The sequence below is a fragment of the Nothobranchius furzeri genome, chromosome 12 (assembly GCF_043380555.1).
Source record: "Nothobranchius furzeri strain GRZ-AD chromosome 12, NfurGRZ-RIMD1, whole genome shotgun sequence".
NCBI classification, from domain to species: domain Eukaryota; kingdom Metazoa; phylum Chordata; class Actinopteri; order Cyprinodontiformes; family Nothobranchiidae; genus Nothobranchius; species Nothobranchius furzeri.
Window position 1 is genome coordinate 31,267,079 of NC_091752.1, and position 23,687 is coordinate 31,290,765.

Sequence of the window (23,687 nt, forward strand, 5' to 3'; positions counted from 1 at the left end):
GTTCAAAGCTGTTCTTGCTGGTCCAGCGGCGGAGGAAGCGCGGCTTCCTCCTGCGCGTCAGGAGCGCAGCACAAACAGCAGCATATCTCCGTTAGAGATGCGTCTGCGTTAGTTTGTGTCTACTTTTATCTAAACATCGGAATCTTTTAAAATAATCCACATATTAAAGATGACGTCACGCGCACAGTAAAAAAACGCACACACGTATCTTTTTACCTGGAAAAGGAAAAACGAGTATAAGTTTATCATGTAAACTTTAAATAGCTGTCACAATTTATTAAATATCCTTAATCTGACCTAAAAGTTAAATTAGTGTTTCTAACGGTGGTGCTGGTCGTGGTGACTGAGTTACTCTAGAAACATTGTTAATATCGCCATCATCAGTCCAGTCTGAACCGGCTGATGGATGGAAACACCACCACCAAGAGGGGGGTCCATCTTTGGGGTCACTTTTATTTATTTTTCATTAAATCATATGCATTTAATACTGACTAAAGATGTGTTTACTATATATATGGAAGCCCATTCCTGTCACTCAGATAAAAATCATGTCAGACCCACAGCGGAACTACTGTAAAAAGGGAAAGGTTGTAAATAAAGAACTTAGTATAAATTATAAAAAAACAAAGACTAAAGGTGATACCATGATGAAGGGTGAAATGTTGGTGATGGTTCTCCATTCAGTTCATGGTAATCCAAAGGGTTCGAATGAAGGTGACTTCTTTGTTTTCTTGAAGACATTTCGCTTCTCATCCAAGGAGCTTTGTCAGTTCTGACTGGAATATGGGAAAGTAGTACATAGGGTATTGTTAGGTTTAAAGTTTACCGGGATGTTGTGTTTAGGAAAAAATACTTTTCAGATCTTTGAGACTGCTGCCAAACTTTAAAAACAGCAACACCCTCTGACAGAAAGTGGTTCATCCAAGAGAAGACACCCCAACAGAAGCTTAGTGGCATTGTCTATGCAGCCCAGTGAGGATTGTTCAGAACTTTAGGAGAACCTAAACAACCACACAAGCCAATGGCACAATACAGGAGAGACACATCTTGTCAATACTCTGTAGTCCACTTAAAGTGCACATTCTGGACAGAGAAGATGGTTTGAGAGAGGAGTAACGAAAGCCGTCCATGTCAGTTCAGTCCTGCGGTCAGACTCGAATGAATACTTGGTCAGAGTTTGCCATGTGTGCCACAATCTGGGACTTATTATCCTGATTCAGCTCAATAAATGGAAAAAAAAAAAACCTACATTAAACAAAGGAGGCGGCCTTGGGTTTCACCTTTCCAGCACCTACAATGCCCTAACCCTAACCTACAATGCAGCTCTAAACTTTATTCCAAAACAGTCCAGTCTAGGTCACATCCTTCTGCATCTAATCAAAACAACCATTCTACCACAATCGGTCTTAATGACATCAACGATTCATCAGGGGGTAGAGAGGAGAGGTATTCATGCGCAGTTTCTGCTAGTTAAGAACCAACTAACAGCTACAGTTCATAAGCTTGACCCTCCCAGCCAGTCAGAATTGACAAAGCTCTACGGAAAAAAAATTAAAAGAAACCAATGAAGTCCAGCTACCTTCATCTGAACTCTTTGTTTTTTCTCCACCCATCATGAATTCAAACAGGTTGAAGTGAAAATAGTTATGGAACATGTATACTTTTTTCCCATAACTGGGATAGTCAGAAAAAAGTGTTACTGAAAAGATTTAGGGTCCATAATCCGCAGTTAATTGTACAATAGTTTTGGGATTACTCTGACATGTCACTCGAGACCAGTTACAGCCAGATATGTGGGGAGGAATCAGAGGGGGCTTTTTGGTGGGTGGATTACAAACTGATCCTGGAATTAATGTCAGGTGTGAACTTTTATGGACCAGCAAATCTACAGGATTATCACGGTCTAGACTTTTTCAATGTCAATTCAATTCAATTTTATTTATATAGCGCCAAATCACAACAAGAGTCGTCTCAAGGCACTTCACATAATAAACATTCCAATTCAGGTCCGTTCATTAAGCCAATCAGAAATAATGTTTCCTATATAAGGAACCCAGCAAATTGCATCAAGTCACTGACTAGTGTCAGTGACTTTACAGCAATCCTCATACTAAGCAAGCATAAAGCAACAGTGGAGGAAAACTCCCTTTTAACAGGAAGAAACCTCCAGAGGATCCTGGCTCAGTATAAGCAGCCATCCTCCACGACTCACTGGGGATCGAGAAGACAGAGCAGGCGCGCGCGCGCACACACACACACACACACACACACACACACAGGAAAGCAAAAAGTTATTATCAGGAGAGGGAGAATGTTTAAGTGGTTAGCAGCAGTGTGCTAGACGATGGCCCACTCCATGAGGCCACCGCAGCTCAGCAGAACGTCATTGTAGCTTCTTCTGGGGAGAAAAACACTTGGAGAAAACATAAAGTTAACAGCTGAAATTGCAGAAAATAATACAGTTAAAGAGCAGACTGTAGAAGAAAGTAGTAGAGTGTGAAAAGTGGTCAGTGTATCCTCCAGCAGCAGTCTAAGCCTATAGCAGCATAACTACAGAGATAACTCTGGATAATCTATCCTATTTAGATGGAGGCATGTTGGAGGCAGGGCAAGAGAGAGCCGTCTTTACCGACTGTACACTCCACCTCCCTCTAAAATGGTAAATGGCCTGCATTTGATATAGCGCCTTCTAGAGTCATGGAACCCCCCCAAGGCGCTTTACAACACAATCAGTCATTCACCCATTCACACACACATTCACACACTGGTGGGGATGAGCTACAATGTAGCCACAGCTGCCCTGGGGCGCACTGACAGAGGCGAGGCTGCCGAGCACTGGCGCCACCGGTCCCTCCGACCACCACCAGCAGGCAACGTGGGTTAAGTGTCTTGCCCAAGGACACAACGACATTGACAGACTGAGTGGGGCTCGAACCTGCAACCTTCCGATTACAGGGCGAGCACTTAACTCCTGTGCCACCGTCGCCCACATTACTCCCCCACTTGTCCAGATTTAGGCTAACATCAGATTTTAACCATAGGCCCTATCAAATAAAAATGTTTTCAGCCTAGTCTTAAAAGTAGACAAAGTGTCTGCCTCACGGACTAAAGCTGGGAGCTGGTTCCACAGGAGAGGAGCCTAATAACTAAAAGATCTGCCTCCCATCCTAATCTGTATGTGTCATGTGTCTAAACAACAATCATATGTAAGATGCAAACACTAGTGCTGGTTGGACGCACTTGATGCAGAATTCACACGATTTAATATAAGCAGATAATTTTGTTTTGTACATCCAGCTGTTGTTAGGAGCTAGGGTGATATTCTAAAAAGTCTTGTGTGTGTGTGTGTGTGTGTGGGAGGGGGCGGACACCTGAGAAGCAGCAGCCTGCTGTTCTTTTACGTTAAGAGGCTTGGCAGGTGTGCGAGTACAGAGCTGCCCCACACTCTGGAAAAATCTCTCTCGCTTCAGCAACCTTGTTCCAGAGAGCCAGGGGTGAAAAGGTTATGCTGGTACGCTGGGTGGCCACCCGAGCTTCCAGCTTAGATTCCTGCTTGGATTGGGTCAAATTGCTGATAGAACACTGCAGCACAGTAGGAAAAGCCAGGACACACCTCACTAGTATCAGAACTTCATGTAAATACTAGAAATGAGACTGTTTTTATACTGGTGAGTTTCAGCTGATTACGTGGGAGTGGGCTCGAGTTACCTGTAGTGAGTTAATGGAATCCTAATGCGTCTCTCAGGCCTTAATTCTTGTCCCGTTCTCCTCCCAGCTGCTGTGTTTGCACCCACATTACAAAGGTTCAGCATGTTAAATGATCCTGGAATGATTGATTTACGGAAACCACTCCTCTAGTGTCCAGCCAGTTAGAGCCAGTTTAAACCGTCGACTAAATCAAAATTAGATACTGGCACAGAATCAGAGCTCTGTTGAACTGTAGTGAGAGGACATCACATGGTTCAGTTGTGTAACAATAGATTAATATTATTCTGCATTTCAGCTAGGGGCACAACGGGAGATCATCCGGCTGTTGGCCATCTTAGGGCACTACAGGGAAGTAAAGATTTGAAAACCCTTATAAGGTCATTTAACATGTGACCACCGGTGTTAGTTTTCTGCTTCGCATCCCACAAGTGAGCACTCGTATGCAGCTCCATCATTTAAACATTCAATCCTGTGGAAGGAAGACTCCCAATAGCAGAAAGCAAAAGCAAAAGGAAAAGAGCCTGAACACATTAATGGTATTTGATCTGCTGACTTTTACACGGGAACTTTAGAGCTGGGTATTAATTCAAATTTCAAGAATGGATTTGATTCAGATTCTCAAAGGTTAGAACTGATAATCAATCGGAACCTGCTCGACATCGGTCAGTGCTATGAAAACGTTTTTTGAGCCGTTACCTTAATTATATGCTCGTAATTCAATGATGCAACACTGGGCGAGTTAGTTTACCGGGGAAAACTATATTAACCCTTTCAGAGCTAAACCTTAAAATGATCATCTAGACTTTCCTTACAACTTTAGCTGTTAAAAGGGCAAATTAAACTAAACAAATAGAATTTTGGACTTATGAATCCATTCATGGATTGGATATGGATATGAATCCATTTTTACAAGAATCACCGTTTCAATTTTCTCAATACAGCAATAGTGAACTTTAGATTAAAATCCAAAATAAGTCACCCATTGTTGTTGATAGTTGCTAGCGTGATGAAAAACAGGATCAGCGTTCATCTGATGAGCTTTAATATCAACAAAATCTGTGCTGACAACAATGTCTAACTCAAAAAATAGAAAAGTCCAAGTGTGAACAAATTCAAAGTACATCATTGGATGACTAGTTCTTAAAAAATAAAAGTTGTTTGTCGAGCTAATGTTCCCAACAGCCTTTGAGATACGACAGCGAAGTCAACGTTCCGCAAATAAACTCTGATTTGGTTTCTTCCGTTTTTTCTTGGTACGGGTTTGTGTTGATTATTTGCATGCGAGACATTAATTGCTCCTTATCAGAATGATTCTTTTTTGTACCACCTCAGGTAGGAACTTCAATGGTGCAGGTTTATTTAAGGCACACACATTTTCCCATCAATTACTGCTGTGTTGTTCTGTACGTGCGATAACGTCCGAAGTTTAACATTACAGTGATGCTAAAATCAAAAACTAAAAAAATAAAGTACAAGTTAGACTGCATAAAAAAACAAGTCCTTGCATAAATTTCACAGATATATGTATACGAATGACTGTCACTTCTTACGCAGGAGCAACAAACATTCATCAAACTCACAATTAAAAACCAGAGTTGTCATGTCAAGAGCTTTAATGATACATAGAAATTTAGTTGACCAGTACCATTCAGTTAGAATGTTTTAGCAGTATGTATATTTAGTGTGAAAAGCATTGTTTTAATCACTTTTTTCTGATGGAAAGTATCCATTAGGATGATAGAAGCTTTCAGAAATACACTAGAAAGAGAAATCAGAGAAGACCGAGTACATGACTAAGCTGTAACACACCTCAGACTATGTTTTTAAACAGCCCAAAAGGCGATGTTTATCTGTGGTTTATGTACCAGAATCCATCATCAATGCTTTTATTCTTTGAACTGAGAATCAGCACAGCGTTGAATGCTTCCTGAACCTAAAATAACTCTGCTGCAAGCTCGGTTTGGTCGGCGCCCTATAACGGAGAAACTCCGAGCAGTCTCCCATGACACTTAAGTAAACCTAATCAAAGCCACTATCGACCTGGGTACATGAGTTGTTGACACTGCTTAAATGACACAAGGGTGATCTGGAGTGGAGGACATTACTGCTATCAAGTGTCATATTAAAGGCATGAAAAATAAAGACTTTCTATTAGTTCATTCATTTCTGTAGCTGCAGATTCATCCACTGATTCAAACATCCAACCTATAGTAAAACACTAGCATGAAACATACTAACTGTGCTGTTTGTGCTATCTCAGAAGCGCCACAACAACAATTCCAACCAGCTACAGTCCCAAGCCAAAAAACACATGTACAAGACAGAAGGTGGAACAAATAATTATCCTACAAAACCCAGAAACAATTATTTTAAGTCCATCCATTCCATTTAAGAGAAGTTAACGCCACATGTGGATTTGGCAGGCCGCTACCTTCACCAAGGCCCAGTTGCCATCTTGTTTCTTTTTCCTCTAAAACCTTCTGAAGCTGCATCTTTTGTGGACTTTAAGAGTAAGAAACTTCACTTCCAGAGCTGGTAATGACGGAAGTTGCTGCGGTAGCATCGTGGCATTCAGTGCGCACAATCACGCGCAAAGACAGAGACTGTGTGTGTGTGTGCGAGAGTGTGTGGTGCTATGGCTGGGAGGGAGGCTGCTGCGGTGCTGCTGCGTGCTGTGACATGGCTGCTGGGGAGGACATGGACTGAACCATGGGCTGAGCTGGTGGGGGGAGTGGAGGCTGAGCCTGTAGAGCCCCTGAGTGTGTGTTGGGAGAGGGTGGGGGTGTTGGACGCTTGAATTTGTCAGGACTGGCGCTTCTTCTTGGAGATGGCCGCTGTTGAGAAAATGACAGAAAAAAGAAATAAATATTTTCAAAAACAAGATGGCAGAAAAATATTTTTGTTCAATTCTGTTGTTAGCCATCATTTCCTGACTGAACGGAAAAAAGTGTGAATGTCTACAGTACATGTCATCATCAATGTTTCATCCCCAGTGCCAATGGCTAGACTCAAGATTTAGAGGAAAACTAATCTGTCTGTGGGCTTCAACTCAAGAGTTATTCCCAGGTTTAGCTCCTGGGTGGGCCGAGGGGGTGAAAGGACGTGGGTTGTACCACAGAAATGCAAAGATATGGGGTAAAGAAGAATAACTGTGATAGAGGTGTGCTTTATTACTTAATCCTGGGAATAAGATTAATAAAAGACAAAGCACAGCACATCCTGGTGAGATTAGGAGCACATTTCTCTGCTTTAGCATTTTCCAATCACCCCAGCTATAATGTTCCATGGAATATTATTTTATTCTTGCTTTCAGGCTTTTAGCTTTAGATATGAGTCCTCAATGTTCTAACAGAACATTGTTTTTTTAAGAGGATTTATTTAAATAACTACAAATGAAAAATGATTTGCCAGTCGTCACCGACAGCCCCATTAGTTTAAAAGCAAAAGAAAGCAACAAAAGAGAAAAATAAATAAATATCTAATTTACTCAATGACTCTCAACTTTAGGTCTTCTCACAACAGGAAAGTAGATAAGGTCAAGGTTTATGAAGCCAGAATGTGGAGGAGGAACGATAACAGAAACAGCGAGCTGAAGTTAATTGGCTTTTTTTTTATCAGCTTTGCAGTTCTTAATCTGACACAGCTCAGCTCACAACTGCAACAAAATAGTTCAGAAAATATCTTAACCCACCCATGGCTGAACTAGAGGAGGGAAACGTTGCCGTGTGCCAGTCCAAAGAATCCCAGTCAGCTTTGAAAGTGTTGCCAGAAAGAAAGCTTGTTTGACCCGAGACACGCAAGACTTTCACAACCTCACCTAAGGAGCCGAGTTGATCTTTTTCTGCTTCAGCCCACATGGTGATCATTAGCAACCACTGATATAAAGTCTGATTAAAGGTCTCATTTACTGGCAAATTGTGTAATACTTGTTCTTTTTGAAAGATGACTGGTCAGTCCCAGTTACATATGCATACTGAATGTGAAACTTTTCTTACCCTCAATGCATACATTAGCTAGGCAGGAATTAGACTGGAAAATGATCAAGTCAGTAAAAGTCATTAATATTCATGGACTCAACCACCTTGGCGTGAGACGGTGGACGGCCGTACTGCTTTTGCATCTCAGCTAATAGAAGCTAACCATTAGCCTTAGAAACTCTAGAATAGGACTGAACGATTCTGGAAAGAAATCTAATTGGGATTTTTTCCCCCTTCTTCAATATTGCAATTGCAATTTAATTCAGGATTATTTTCTGAAGGGGCTTTTCTCAAATTTTTCAACTGAAAAAGAATCCGCGCGTTTTAAGTGTTATCCGTTCTTTAATAATCCGTTGTCAAATTGTGATCGGCAGAAGCTTTTCTGGTTTGCGCCTCACCTTTTTTTACAGCAGCAGCCCAAAACGATCTCCTAACTCATGGATTTTCTACTTCCTGATCACATGATGTGTGACGTACGTGGATGAAGATCGGTTTTAGAGCTGAGATGTTTGTTTTCACTGTGCGGGGGCTTATTCTGACGCCCACACAGTAAAAAAAAAAAAATGCAAACGACGACTTTAGTCCCACGGTAGGGAAATTCACTTGTTACAGCAGCACCAACGCTGCACCATACTCCTTTATTTTTGTAAAACAATCATTTCACTGCTGCCTAAAACTCTTTAAATTACTTCAGCGCACTGAATGATATTAAGTTTCCATGTATACATTTTTAAATGAAACTCTTGGGAAACAATAACTCCACATAACTCCACATTTCTGGGAGATTAAAAAGTCTTCCGTTATGGTGCCTCAATAACATCAACATGTCCCCGTTTCCATAAAGATGACAGAGGTTATTTTATAACAAAAGACAAATCAGAGTAGCCTAGAATCTAGACCATCATTTGCCGAAGCAAAATTATTTTGCTTTGCTCATCTGTCTAGGCATGCTCCATTGGAGCTTCCGCAAGCACGGACAGTATTGTGGCTGACCAGTCACAGATTGTTTATTTAGAAAAACTATGTCACATTTTATCAATTTTATTCTGTATGTAATTATTACACAATGTAATGGCGGTCTGCCTCGTTGACGGACATCTGTAGTGGTGAGTACGTCATGTTTGTTATCCAATAGGATGTGGGGACAGTTTGAAAGGCCATCGTAGAAGATCCTGCCTCACAACTGAGAGCTGTTAACGGATCATGGCCAGACTAAATATTCACATATACAGGATGGCTTGCCAGGCTAGAGTCAGAGAGCAGCCAAGCGAAACAAAGTATTTTGCTTGTGAAGGGCTTTTACAATTTCTGGTTTATATTAATATTAAACAGCAACTCAGCATCTTAGTTAAGATACTTTTGCTTACATTCAACAAACGTAAGAATGTTCTTTTTCTGAATAAGGGTGACAAGATGAGTAGAACTAAAAGTTAAAGATTGAAGAGATAACGTTTAATGAAACAACTCTAGTGTGACATAACTTAAGGGTGTAGGAAGTAATAACAGAGTGGTTATGTAAATAGGGTTAATAGATTGTGTTATCTCTGTAATTTAACAGACAAACGTTCAGCCATGTTGACCTGTGGACATTTGTGAGTGAACAATGGTGAGCTCTCCAAGTATCTGTGTCAGTACAACAATAAGAAGAAAAAGGACAATCTTCCAGTCTTCTTTGGCACGTTTAAGTTTCTAAAAAAGTTGATGAGCGTTGGGAACTGACAGGTTCCTGTTTACAGTTGAAGGGCTGTAATTCCACATTAGATGACAACACCCCACACATTTACATTGCAGCTCAAATATCTGGAGGGTATAATACAAGAAGCTTTGCCAATCAAGTTTAGAGGCATGACTTCAGAATCAGTTGTAGTAGTCGGTGCATTTACTTTGGTCGTGCACATTTACAGTTTTCTCATTGTACACATCTCGCTCTGTAAAGGCAGAGCAAAGATCCTGCTGGCAACAAAGTCTTTAGAGGTGAAGATTTTATGTTTTTTGCAGCCATTATCTAGGAGATAACATTTTCTGAAAATGTAATAAGTAGTGGTATCAGTGCACTGTTATAAGGCTTCCTTTTTAAGGAATTGTTTTTTTTTTTTTTTATCTGAATATGTTACTCTTGTTTTGCACCCAATATTCCACAAAGTCTTAAACCCTAAAGACAACTTTTAGAATTCACCTGAAATTAAGTTCAGGCTAAAAACCTAATTTATTTGAAAAGAAAAAAATACCTATTTACATTTTCTCTGACCACAGATCAGCCACGAACACTTTCTAATAACATATCCTGCAGGTACCATCTTCTACGTTCAACTAGCACAAGTTCTTAAAATAATAATTTAGTGACCAGTTAACAATAGTAAACACAAACATAGCACTCACATATAAAGCTATTAGTAAAATATTAGCTCCATTTCTGAGCTTTACTGTAGGCACAAACTTTTAGATGTTTAGTAGCGTGTCATGCAATTCAAAGTTTGACCGCTAGGTGGCAGCACTTTGTACCGCCTTCATTTTTATGGAACAACGAGATCTCATGAAAACATAGATGTGTTTTTGAAGCATCTGGCTTGACTTTTCCAATTAAACTCAGTCTTAAAAATTGCAAATATCATCTGGCTTTTGTATCTCAATACATCATACCGTATCCCCTCCAACTGTGATGTAAATCATATTGCGATATTCTTGCCAATATACAGCCTTAGTCTTCAGAGCCTAAAGTTAAAAGGTGTTGGTTAAATGGGATAATTTAAAAAAAAACACATCAACTTGTTGCTTTGGATTTAAAGGGACTTTACGGAGTTTTGAATTTTTATGATCGTGATTGCCCCCTCAGGCCAAAAGCGTAACGGCAGCTTCAATAGTAGGCTCGTGCACGAGGCGCGCATGCCGTACGTGCACACTCCTTAACGAAAGTAACAGCTGAGACAGTCCCGTGTGTGTGTGTGTGTGTGGGGGGGGGGGGGGGAGGACAGAGGACAGGAGAATGTGCAGCTAATTAATTAAATAATTTGGTTCTGTACCTTTCTCTTCAGCACAGCCGACAAAGGCCTTCCTGCATGCTCAGATCATGCCCTTCCCTTGCTTGAAAAATTGTTCCAAAATGAAAGTTGAACCCACATCTTTTTTATCTGTGAATTCAATGCCGTTCGGCGAGTCTCAAATAAAAATTTAGGTATCTTACTGTAAAAAAATACCATTAATGTAAAAAAAAAACTCTAAACAAACTATGTTCACATTGAGAATCAAACCCGGGTCTCTTGCACGAGAGTCCATCGTCTTATTAGATGAGCTAAAGCACCAGTGACGTCTTATGTATCTGTAATATTTATATCCTTGATGACAGCTGAAACAACGTTCGGAGAACGGTTCGGAGTGAAAATGGCTTTTGTTGCTAATTTGCAGGAAATATTTAGAAGAAAGTAGCTAAGGGTCCTCAGAAATGTAGCTAGGTTCATCACTAGGCGTTAGGAACAGCGACAAAGTCGCTGAGTTGGCACTACCTCACTCTCTGCTGCTAAAGCTACTGATAGCAAATGCTACAGGCTATGCCTGAGCGTGAACGCGCATGAAGCAGCCTGCTCGACCCGAGCATCTCTCTTTTTCTGTGATTTTACAGAAAAACAGGCAATCACAGTAAAAATGCCAGGGCTCATTCTCCAGGACCAGGGCATTGCAGGAGAATGTATGAAGAAGACATTTATTATTTCTATACATGTTTTGGCTGTCAAACTTCCATAATGCCCCTTTAAAGTGACCGTGTGTATTTTCCCTGGCGATAGGGAGCAGTACATACCTAAATCATTGCAAGCATGCAGTATTTTGTGTTCGAGTAAGACATTCCCAACGGATGGCCATTTGGCTCAAAAGTCCCTGAACAAATACTTTGTCAAACGTTTAACCACCAGCAAAATGACAAGCACTTCAGATTCCCTCTCACCACCGGCAATGAGCGAAGAGGTAAATGTGTAAAACAACGTTTATGACTAGTGAAAGTTGTTCAACCGTTGCAAGGCTCACGATGAAGGAAACATGGCGTCTAATATGGCAATGCCCAAAAAGATCAGAGTTTTATGGTTATACGTTACAAAGCTGTCAATATTTTCAACAACCGGGCATTTATTTAATTTTCAACAACATTTTGATGGATATTTCCAGATATTAAGGGTAAAAACTACACATTGCCACTTTAACGTTATATTCAACACAAACCTTAAAATCTGAATGTAGATGCTAGCCTGGTCAATAGAAATGATGGTGGGTGATACGTACTGCTACGGCATGAGAAGAGCTTCCGTGGATGTGCAGCGCGGGGGTGTTGTAGTGGGAAATGGCAGCTCTGGATAGTGTTGCTGGAGGGGTGAACCCAACTGTGTGAGTTCCATATGAGAGACCTTCAAGGAGAAACAGAAAAGTACAAATAAATAAAAACAAAGAAAGGCTGTCACTGCAAAATTAGGATCAACTCCTGCTGTTCATGTCAACAAGAGCTCCGTATCACCAAAAAGATACTGCCGTAAAGAAAGGAAAATTCCAACAGATTGTATGTGTGCTTCACGTATTTGTGCTTTACACATTAAGTAAACAGTTATTTAGTTCCTCTCCTCTAATGGCATTTTCACATCTGGCCCAGTTCAGTCCTGACCTGGTTAGGTCGTGTCAGCCCGCCACCGCACAGGCAGGTTCACATGGCCTTCCCAGGAATACGGATGTCTCAGAACATGTGGGGACGTTCTTAAATTAGTAAACAAAACAGCTGTGCGCAGCGTTGCTTTTGGAGACTCTGATATGAAGCACATGGCTTTCTACTCTCTCACTGAGACAGCTGTGTGCTCCCCACAGCAGTCTGTCCTCCCACTGCTGAGGCTGGAGCGGTGTTTCCAAGCTGCAGTCAGAAGATATTTAGCCCGTTGCATCAAGACTGATAATGAATCACACATTCTGGAAGCTACCGCTAATTCATTCTACTTGCCAATTGGAGGATCAGTCGGTAGAGGATGTTTAGGGTCAGATCTGCACAAAGCTAACCGCCAGGGACCAGGTCTGAAAAATCCTGTAGCTGAGCATGGATAACACACAGCTTACCCAGATGTGAAAGCCCTATAAGATTTAGCGTGTAGGGCTGGGGGTAAACGATTATTTTTAAAACGATTATTCTGACGATTATTTTATCGAATAGTCGACTATTCTAATGACTATTTATAAAATTAATCTAATGATTATTTTTCTATTGCACAATTAACAAAAACCAGAAAATCTCAAATAAATTCCTCAAAAAAATTGATAAATTGGTACTGTAAGAGAATAAACACTACAGGCCTTCCATTTTGTATAACACTGCGTTTATTGTGTTGGTTGGTTATGTTCTGGTGACGTGTAGAACTTGGGAGTGCAGGCTGCTGCCTGAGAGGTGGTAGAAGATGGAGTGTCTCCATGCTGCTTTGTTTTGGTCACTTATGTGCGTGAGGCGAGTGGTCTTACGGGTTAAACCAAACTCAGGTGATATTTTACACTAAACCGAAAACCCACAACACTCTAAATGTAATAAAAGGGAGATCTACACCACAAAAAAAATGAACTCTAAACCAAAACGTAACAGCTTATCCCAACGCAAGAAGCTGTTAGCGAAGATGCTAACAGTAGCTTTACCAACATTAAGTTCAAGTTACCAAGTTTAAATAAACCAAAAACACCCAGCAGCAAACAGACCAGCATGGAGGAGAGACTGCTACCACCAAAACAGCTCTCCTAATGTCTGAAAGAAGGTCCTTAATGAAGGGAGAAGTGCTCCCGGTGATGTTCTACATCTGCGATAGACACGAAGCAGCGCATCTGACCCCGGAAGTTGTTGTCCGTTGCCGGAAGACGAAGGGGCAAAACAGGAAAATAATCTAGTAGTGGACGGACGTTGTTCCGGGTCTTCGGTATTTGGCGGAGATGTTAGTGAAGGCGGAGAAGAGGGCGAACTAGAGGAAGAACAGGCAGATTCCTCCTCTATTTACAAACTCCTGGGGATGCAACAAGTGGGCGCGGTGCGTCGACTTCCGGATCTGACGTCGACAAATTTTTGGAATCGAGCCGTCGACTTCGTCGAGGCTTCGCTACAGCCCTATTAGCGAGCGCACGTGTGTGTGTGTGTGTGACAAAACTGAAAATGGTAGAAACAAGAGAGGAATGAAGACTATTCTAAAAAAAAAACGAATCAACTATTGCTGTGCTGTCACAATCTCAACCTTCCAAGACATAAACAAAATTAAGATAAACGGAAGTCAATTTGTAATTCCTATCAACTGGAAGGAGTTGAGCAAACCAAAGCAATCAATAAGCTAACTTGGATTCCTATCATAACAAGCATAGCAGACTTTTAAAAAATAGAGAAAAATGTGAGCTGCAATATTGGTGGAATATGGCAGAAAAACCTTTAGTATTCATTTGTCCTGCTGCATACAAACTTAGGTAGTTACTTCAATTATTTGTATTAATTCAAAATGTAAAGTAACACCAAAATAGAACTTGGCATTCAACCAAAGCTAAATCAGCATGAGCATGTTTAGGCTGCAGGCCAGCCAGCTACTATTGAATTAATAAAAGTGTCAACGTGTGAATGAATAAGTCAGACAGAACAAATATTGTTACCTTTGAAACACAGATAAAGCTTACATCAAAGATAGTCACATTGATTGGCATCAAAGGTGCCTTTTATTGTTGTGCTATACCTACCGGGTGATATAGGACGACTGGAGCTGGGGGAGGGGGTGTAGGGGATGGGGCTGGACACGGTCCTCGCTCGCAGACCCTGCGCAGACATCTCGTTGAAGTACCTGGAGAGAGAATTATATTTTTGTCTCATCTGAAAATCCTACACCTATTATTACAAGATCATGTCAACAAGCACCATTAAATTGTTTGTTATGATTTGTTAAAGAGGATATCTAAAAGTGATCGATCTAGTGGTACAAGAGGTAAACAGGAAGCTCATTATCGATTCCCTCAAGAGAAAAATGTAACTTTTAATCAATCAATCAATCAATCAAACTTTTAATTCAGAGATCGATTATAGAAAAAATACGCTAAATACTGATTTATTTTTGTCCAATATTCAATATAAACCTGCTCTATTTTTGTACTTTTGCCTCTAGTAAAGAGATACCCTTACACCAGAGAACAACAACACCCAAGTCACCCCTTCCTTATGTTACTGTTGTCAGAAATAAAAATGGAAGCATGACCTAGAAGTTATTGTTATACTAGTATCAGCATATCAGGTTGATGTGGCACGCTGTGGCGTCGAAAGTACGACACACCCCAGGACGGAAACGCAGGAGACATCTGAAGATGGTACATAAAAGAAAACAAGAGAACCTTGCACACAGGAAGCAGTTTGTTTTACTACTGTTGCTATTTTAAGATCAACAGCCAAAACAACTTGTTTGTTTTTCTACTACTCCCGTTTTTGAGTTTCTGAAGAAATATTGTCTAGCAATCAGAATCAATAAATGATCAGATACATAAAAAAAATAAATGAATAAAAATAAATAAATAAATAAGTAGAAATGACCAACACTAAAGCCCGGTGCATGTGGCAGTCGCTTCTTCCATTCTGACAGTCTTAAAGTTGAGCATGATTACTGTAACAACTCTAAAGATAATCTTATGAGATAATCCTACCGAGTGTGGTGTGTTACGAGCGCCCGGGTAGGATAGGAAGGAAGTCGGGACCGCTTCCATCATAAACTTTGAAACTCATTGGATTTTCTTGGTCTTATTATTGGGGACAAACACACATGCTGCCTGTTGAATGTGATATCTAACCAATCAGAAAGCAAGGCGACAAAAACATGGAGCACTCTCCTCCTCTGCCGTGTTTTTTTACTTCGCAGTCATGTTTTATCTCGCACCATTTCCTGTCTGAGTAGGAACTGTGTGAAAGCAGGTTGTGAGGTATTTGCGAAGGTACGCTGCAGGACCAAAATGGGTATATATGTGATAAGTCTTCACCATGCATGTGGGTTCTTGTGCTTTAAAAATTGTCAGACAATTTAAAATTTCTGCTGTGAACCAGCAGCTTAGATCAGATTTAAGGCAGGTGAGGAGTGTGTTTGCCATTTACTCAACAGCTGTGCTAAACAGAACTTATAAAGTCACGTAAAAAACACTTAAAAGTCCAAAGAGAGAACTCAAAACAAGTGTAGCGTATTGAAGTAGAACACCAGTCTATTGTTTAAATGCATCTCGTGTACTTTTATTTTTGTCTTGCAGAATCAAAGCTCTTATTTAAAAGCTAACGTCAGCATTATTATCAGGCCTGCTGAGTCAAATGCTGATTCCTAGACACTTACCGTAATACTATCTGTTTTGTATCCCGTCATAAGGATATTGTGATTTTAGTTATCATCTGTGAGAGAGTTTTATGCTCTACCTCTCATCATCCATCTCCAGACTGGATTCACTCTCGGACAGCTGTCTGCACAGGGCCTCCCTGCGCTCCATTTCTCTCTGAAGTTTCCTCTGCAGGCGAATGTTCTCCTCCCTCATCTGTCTCTCCTCCTCTATGTACTGGGCACGCTTCTCCGTATCTGTAGGAACACACAGAATAGTTCTCAATTTTAGATCCTTGACATAAAAGAATTACAAACATCTGAGTCAAACGTGCTACATTTTCTGAAAACTCCAAAATGACGTCTTCTAAAAAAAACTCACTGTATCTCCGTTTTTGTGTTACAGTATTTTGTTTTGTCATCTTTGAATACGCCAAATGAGTCTGAACAATTACAAACTAATGTAACTAGGATGGACTGATAACCTTGTTATTATCAGTAAACGCCTTCGCTCCTTTGATGCCGATACAGATTTAAATTCAGTGTGTCCATCTGCAAAGACAGTTCTACAAGTACATTTGACTTTTCAGAAAGGTGCAAGGAGGACAAAAAAACTAACCAAGAGGAGATTCTGTTGCATCATGTTTAGGCGTAAACTGGTGACGGTCACAATTTTAAATGATTTTCCTGTTTGCTGTTAGTTGTTGTGTGTCTTGTTTGAATTTATTTGCAACAACAGATGTGTTTAATTTCCAACCTTTTAAAAACAAAAACACCCAACAGTTTTAACTCCACCCATCAGTCAAACATGTAAAACTTGAACCGTTGTTTCCCTCTAGTGGCAAAAACGGACACTAAAAAATGACTTTGGTAAGCATTTAGTTCAATTTGCATCAGTTACTAAAATATAAATATTTAAAAGTCTGCATTTCTAATATGATGTCCACACATTTCTTTTTACAACACCATACTTTCTGTTATCTAATACACACTAGTCTACAAGACCATAGTGAGTTACTTAAGCTGCACTGAGGCTTCCTGTAATCATAAAGCAACCCAGAGATGGATGCAGGGGTGGATGGCCTTTTACCAACGCTGCACATGACTTTATCAGCCCTGCTGTCACTAAAAGCCCCGTTACTAAACCCTATGATGCATTTGTAGCAATCTTTGCACCAACCATACTCCTTTGAGCTCTCACCTTTTCAACACTTCCAGTGAATGTAAGGTGATGCATTTTAGCCTGTGCACATTTTAGAAGTGCAAACACTTCAGTGGCTTCGCCACAAGAGCTTGATCAGGAAGTAATTCATGTTGACTACTTTCTTGTTACCTTCAAAAAAATGTTTTCATATTTTATTTATTTTCTATTAAATATTCTTGACATGACGATTCCCCGTCGAAGAGTAATATCAGTGTAGAACTTATTTATTAGCATGTTTAGACGAAACAGCAATTATAAAAGAAAGATAAAAGGAAAAAGCTAAAATTGGATGCGCTTAAGAGATGCGACCAGTGAAAACCAAAGGTAAAGCTGTAAAATGTTGGTGCAACATACTATATATTAGGTATATTATACATTAGGCAGAGCTTATCTGAGGATCGGTTTTATTAGTCCCATCTACGTGGCCGCTGAAGACCATCTGCCTCTCTGCAGCCTACATCCATTAGATCCTGAGAAAAGATACTCACGCTGCAGCTCGGTGGTGCGCAGGCTCTTCTTAAGCCTCTCCACCTCATTCTTCAGGAAGCGGATATGCCGCATCATGTTCTCTGGTGAGTCTATCTCCATGGAAACATCTCTAGGGGAGGGAGGAGCAGATACGGGCTGGTCCAACTTTTCTTGCAGGATTCTAGTAAAGAAAAACAACAAGATTGTTTTATAACCATCCATCAGCTCGAGTGACAGACAGGCTTTTAACAGCATTTACTTCAAACTAATTTATATATAAAAGAAAAACATCTGATACAATAAAAATCTAAATATTGCTGTTTTTATTAGCATTAAAACAGCAAAAAAAAAATGAAGCTGCTTTGGATAAGATGGAATAGAAGAGCCAACCTTACGCTTTCATTTATAAAATTATATCGTAAAAACCATCTTCAATAAAAATAAGTTAATAATGCGGTTGATGTACATCTGTATCGAGTTCCTCAGTTAATCATAAACCCACTTCCTACCTTTTCTCAGCCTCCAGTTTGTCCATGCGTTTCCACAGCCTGTTGACCAAGGCTTCTTGTTCCTGTTCTAATGTGTTCTCAAGGTCAATCTTCTCCCTCCTCAACTAGGAGAACAAAGAATGTTATCAGCTACAAATAATGTAAACATGGATTCACAAGAATCCACAGAAAACGCAGCAACATCAAGCCCAAGGCCTCCACTCTGATGAGGTGGTTTCTTTCCCTGAGCCACACACGTACTAATAGATTAAAACTGAGCTAAATGCACAGTGGTGTTGATATGGTGTTACTGATGCAACACGTTAAAATTAAAACTAGGGATGCACCGATCAGGTTTTTTGCTGCCGATCACCGATACCGATATCAAAGAATGCTGATCACCGATACCGATCACGTGGATTGGCCAGAAATTTTCTACAACATTATAATGAGTGGTACAAACTACATAATCTGGGAATAAAGGAAATGTAACCTAATCTAAAATGGTCTGTATTAAGGTTGTCACGGTGTGAAAATTTAACCTCACGGTTATTGTGACCAAAATTACCACGGTTTTCGGTATTATCGCGGTATTTTTTTAAACGTGCTACATTTTCACACAATTAAATAAACCCTGTATGTCAGGAAATATTGTCCTCAGTTTGTGTCTAAATTTAGCCTAAAATGTGTTATTTTGTAATTAAGTTGTTTATTTGTTTAAATTTTTCCCCTTTAGTCTTTAAAATACCAATATCTGCCCATAACTTCTAATTTTTCGTCTGTTTGATGCCATCATTTTAAAAATATTAGATCAGGTGACACTCAGTACTCAAGTAGCCTTCTAATCAGATACTTTTTTTTACCCTTACTTGAGTAATAAACCCTATATCAGGAAAATATTGTCCTCGGTTTGTGCCCTTCCAGTGAGCTTTGCAGATGTGGGAAAATGTCATCAGGCAGTAATCATTGTTAAATTCATAATTATTCTCGGAGAGAGACCAACTCTTATCTGCCCCTGGGAGCCCCGTAATGCATAGCGTCATTTCAACATGGGGGTGTCCACGACACGGTTTATATGCAGGTAGCGGCGCTGCGGCTGCTTTATATAGCCACTCGTTACATTCTCCCTCAACCCAAATCCTCGGATCACGCATTTTAGCTAAAACGCTAACGTTAGCTTGCCTTGCGTTGACTGTAGAGTTGTGGGTGATGGTCACGCAGATGTGTCATGAGATTTGAAGCGTCTCCGTCTCCTCCTTTGGCCATTATTTCAGCTTTAGCTTCAAGAAAGTTTTGGTTGTAAACATCAAAGCGCGCATGTGCCGCCGGCAACTTCAGTAGATGATACGGTGGCTGGTAAGGGTCACCGCGCCTACACTGCAGCCATGGTAATCCTCCGAGTTAATGTAGTTTTTTTTAAAACAAGACGGTTATTATTATTGTCAACTTTTTTTTTTACCGGGGTTTACCGCTACACCGGTTACCGTGACAACCCTACCTGATCGGTCTGCTTTGATCTACTTTGAAAACTCCGATCAAAACCGATAAGGGCGCTATCGGCCGATTGGGATCAAATGCCGATCCATCGGTCCATCCCTAATTAATACACTGATTTCAGAGCTTAAAAAATTTTGCCACCAAGAGGAATACAAAGAATGTTCTCTCTGAATAAAATTCAGCAGGGAAAATGAAGAGTAGCCAAACTCGTGCTGAACACCATGACAGTCGCTATGCACACTCCTACATGTGCTCGAGGATAGGGCGTACCAGCATGAATGTGGTTCAGACATCTGCCAAAACCAACCTACCTGTTCCAGGGTGAGCTGCTTAGAGATGGTTTCATTCTCCATTTTCTTGATCTTCTTCATGAGCTTGTTAACCTGGAACTCCTGCTCTTGCTCCAAGTGCTGCTCCAACTCTGCCTTCTCGTGTTGGAGCTGGGACGGAAAAGGAAGGAAAATCGCATTAGCAAAGAAAGCACGAAGCAAAGGACTGAAATCAAAGCAGATTTTCAGAGTTTCCCCAAAGAAAACAAAAAGAACAATGTTACTGATGTTCTGGTGGAATCGATGGGAAAGAGTTGGTTAATAAAAACAAAAAGGTGCAACTCAGCAGAGATTAAACGACACATTCCTGTCAGGATTTACAGGACATTTGAATTCATTTGAAGGGAAAACGAATGAAAAAATGCAACTATTGATGCCACCCAGAGAAATGGGGAATCTAGTTCATGTTTTTTTTCTTTCCTATCAGAGGCTGCTCATAAACAAAACCAAAAGGAATGTCGACACAGAGGCAGAGCATTAAAATGTCCTAATTAGCCATCGCCATCTCAACAATCTGCAGCCAAACTTTTTTTTCTTTCTTTCAGTGAATGTTTCTGAGGAAGGTTTGCTCTTAAACCAGGCCAAACTGGGAATTTAAGACATTTCATTCATTGTTTTGCTTGCAGGCTTACAAAGTCCAAACGTTCATACACTAAGCAATGGCCATTTTCCACACCTCTCCATAAATTCTGCATTTTGAATAAGAGCCACATTAGAAGCAGAGAAGACAGATATTCCGCTTCTATTCAAAAGACATTTTACAGTTAGCAGGGTAAATTCTTCATGCAATCAATTAAAATCAAACATTCCAACCAGATGAGAAAAGGAGAAACACTGAAATGACACAATGTAATCAGATTTAACATGGATTCAAATTGTGTCATTTAACAACTGAAAATAATCATTTAAACGTACGATGGACGGCAACACAAGTATATCTGGTCCCACAAAAAAGGCCAGAGTATTTAAACACCTCAGAGAACGAAGGTTTAACTCGGATGCCGTTGTTACAGGAACTCGTGCAACGATGCTTTCATCTAACAGGTATGCCTGTGAAGGCTTTTGGCCAACGAGAAATACAAGTCTGTTTAATGTTCAGAAAAGCCACGAGTGCATTTCTATGACCCTAAAGAGCAAGTAACGCCTAAATTAACGTTTTTTGCCGATAATCTGTATAGATGAGTGTCTAATGGTGCTGTACACACGTGTAATCATCAGTGTGGCAGTTTAGTGCAACTTACTTTAAATGTAATATTTCAGCCCAAAACCATAATTATATCTCCATCTTCAGGTTAAAATCTCTGCTCCACATTTATTTATAATCAGCCGTGGCTGATGGCTAAACTGAAAAACGTGACGTTGTCAGCAAATTACTACGTGGCTGCACTGCACTGGTCTCCAGGTGAGGCAGCCGCACCTCCACCTGGCTCAGCCACTCACCTGCCAATATGACACATTGGCTCTCTGAGCCGCTTGCCTTTTTGAAAAAAATGCCCTCCTCCCCTTTTCATCTAATGATCGTGATCAACAGGAAATCCTCCAGAATGCTGCAGAATATGTCTGCTTTTCTCCTGAGCGGTACGTTTTGTGCGAGTGCGTGCTTTCGTGCATCAAACATGATTTTTACCCTCTACTCACTTGCATAAGTTTCCTAGACAGCTCATTCGTGAGAAATTCCTCCTCCTTCTCATAGTTGACTGCCAAGGTCTCTTTCTCCTTTTGAAGAGCTTGGATTTTCTTGAACAAGGTGTTGCTGATAAATTCCTCCTCCTGCTCTGCTCGTGCTTGCTGTGAGATAAAAAAATTAAAAAAAAAAAGATCACATGGGTACAACGCCAGTAGAAACGTCACTAAAACAAGGTCTTTCTACATCCTGGCACAGCAGAATGTTTTGAACCTTGGTCTGATTAAACTGCAGTGAAGAGAGCAAGCCAAAGAGGAAGCATAATTTTCCCAAATGAGTCAAGAACTATTGCAGTGCAGGCTGACCTATGATGAAGGGAAGAGTGAAACATAGGGACAGCTACAGCAGCTAGCATTTCAGTGTGATGACACATCTGTCCTTGCAGATCTCATTTGTCATTATTTACTGAGCTCAAGGATAAAGTATGTTTAACGAGGCGTGGGAACTTGTGAGGAAGCCAGGAACAAAAACTGTAACATAAAATATAATATACTTTAAACGTTTTATGGACTGGGTGGAAAGGATGGAGGAACAGGGGACCTGCACATGTTTGTCAATTTAAGTATTTTTCAACAGATTTCTAAATTTAATTATTTGTCACTGGGATCTAAAACAAATTTTAAGTCATACAGTTAATAATAAACTAAAAGGCAACAGTGGCAAACTTTAGTGTAAAGCAAACGTTTGAAATTCGTATTTCTGTCTTAAGACGTTTGGATTTGAATATGGTTTGCTCAGACATGCAAATTGTTTCCACATATTTTCCTACGACAAAAACCCGCAAGGGAACCATGATAACAGCATGACATTTTGGTATGACTCCCAACAGATCGGTTACACATTTTTATGAAGCTGGGGCTGATTAACCAAGCATGGAGACACATGAGGCGTTACCCTTAGCTACTGCTAAGCGATGTCAGTTGCCATATCGCTGCTTTTAAGATCATGACAACGTCGCAACAGAAAATAAACTGCTGCACTAACAGCAAACCGCGCATAAACACCCCGCACAGACGTAAAAGTCTGTTAGTTTAGATACTAATTATTAGCCAACCTGGCTAAGCTAGCAACGCTAAACAAAACAAAGCAAACTAGCTGCCTATCATTGCCCAACCACCTGGCAAGCGCTACTCTGGCTAAATTAGCAACTAACCCAAGCATCAAACGATAGCAGAGCTAACAAAACGTCAACAAGATGTGTTCGAATACAAGCGATATAACCAGAATGCATTAAAAGTGTGCTGTCGTTCACGGTTTAGCTCTACACGGACAGTACAAACTGAAGCTAACTTGCTGACAAATGTGGTATATTTTGTAGCATGGCAATAGCATTGGGGCTAGTAAGCTAGCAGACGTTACTCACAATGGTGACGCTAGCTTTGCGGAGGTCCCGATTTTCCTCCTGCAGGGCTTTGCACTTAAGTTTAAACGTCTCCAGCTCAATTTTGAGAACTTTATTCTCCTGTTGCAAAGAGGCAAGGCGATTCGTCAGTTCTTCCAAACGGAACTGTGAAATGACTATGCTCGGTTTCCCAGAATTGGAAGCGGAGGACGACATTGGGGTGGCCGAGCTGCTCCCCGCTCCGTCAGTATCGCTCTCGCTCGCGCTGTCCGCCATGGTTGTGATGTAGGGAAGGGAGGAGGACGGCAACTGCAGCGTTCGCTCCTAGTAGAACACGTAGGGTATGGCAACCCGTTGTAACGCATAACGAAACTCAACTGATGGGTTTGAAAGTAGTTTGATTGATTTTTATTTAGACACAGGGTAAGAATAACAACTTTAGAGTCAAGAGGCTACTGTAAAAGGGTTAAACAGTATAAGATAAACATGAATCATTCTGTCTTTGGATCAGCTTTTGAAATAAAAACAGTTTTGACCCTTTTCTTGAAAACCAACTTCAATTGGCAGACCCTGATTTCACTTGGTAGTTCACTGAAACATTTGGCTGTAGTCAAGGTAAATGCAGTTGGACCGAAGGAACGAACATGAGGGATGATCAAGGATCTCTGTGACTTA

The 23,687-nt window shown here is 40.5% G+C and overlaps 1 protein-coding gene across 1 annotated transcript; it reads right to left on the minus strand.

Moving 5' to 3' along the window:
* Nucleotides 1-5,580: 5,580 nt before the first annotated feature.
* On the minus strand, nucleotides 5,581-23,322 carry LOC107375956 (coiled-coil domain-containing protein 6). The gene is made up of 9 exons (XM_015944806.3): nucleotides 23,034-23,322; nucleotides 21,625-21,774; nucleotides 19,969-20,097; nucleotides 18,182-18,285; nucleotides 17,693-17,853; nucleotides 16,102-16,258; nucleotides 14,403-14,503; nucleotides 11,955-12,076; nucleotides 5,581-6,542 (listed from the first exon to the last, which is right to left on the minus strand). Exons 1-9 carry the CDS (start codon nucleotides 23,286-23,288, stop codon nucleotides 6,342-6,344), a joined length of 1,380 nt encoding a protein of 459 aa, XP_015800292.1. The 5' UTR covers nucleotides 23,289-23,322; the 3' UTR covers nucleotides 5,581-6,341.
* Between the last annotated feature and the right edge of the window lie 365 nt (nucleotides 23,323-23,687).

Coding starts and splice junctions, on each gene's coding strand:
- LOC107375956 (XM_015944806.3), bottom strand. CDS start 23,288: ATGGCGGACAGCGCGAGCGAGAGCGATACTGACGGAGCGGGGAGCAGC. Junction 14,504..16,101: donor CTGGAGATGGATGATGAGAG/GTAGAGCATAAA, acceptor TTCTCTCTCCAG/GTACTTCAACGAGATGTCTG. Junction 12,077..14,402: donor CAGTCGTCCTATATCACCCG/GTAGGTATAGCA, acceptor TTCTCCTTGAAG/GTCTCTCATATGGAACTCAC.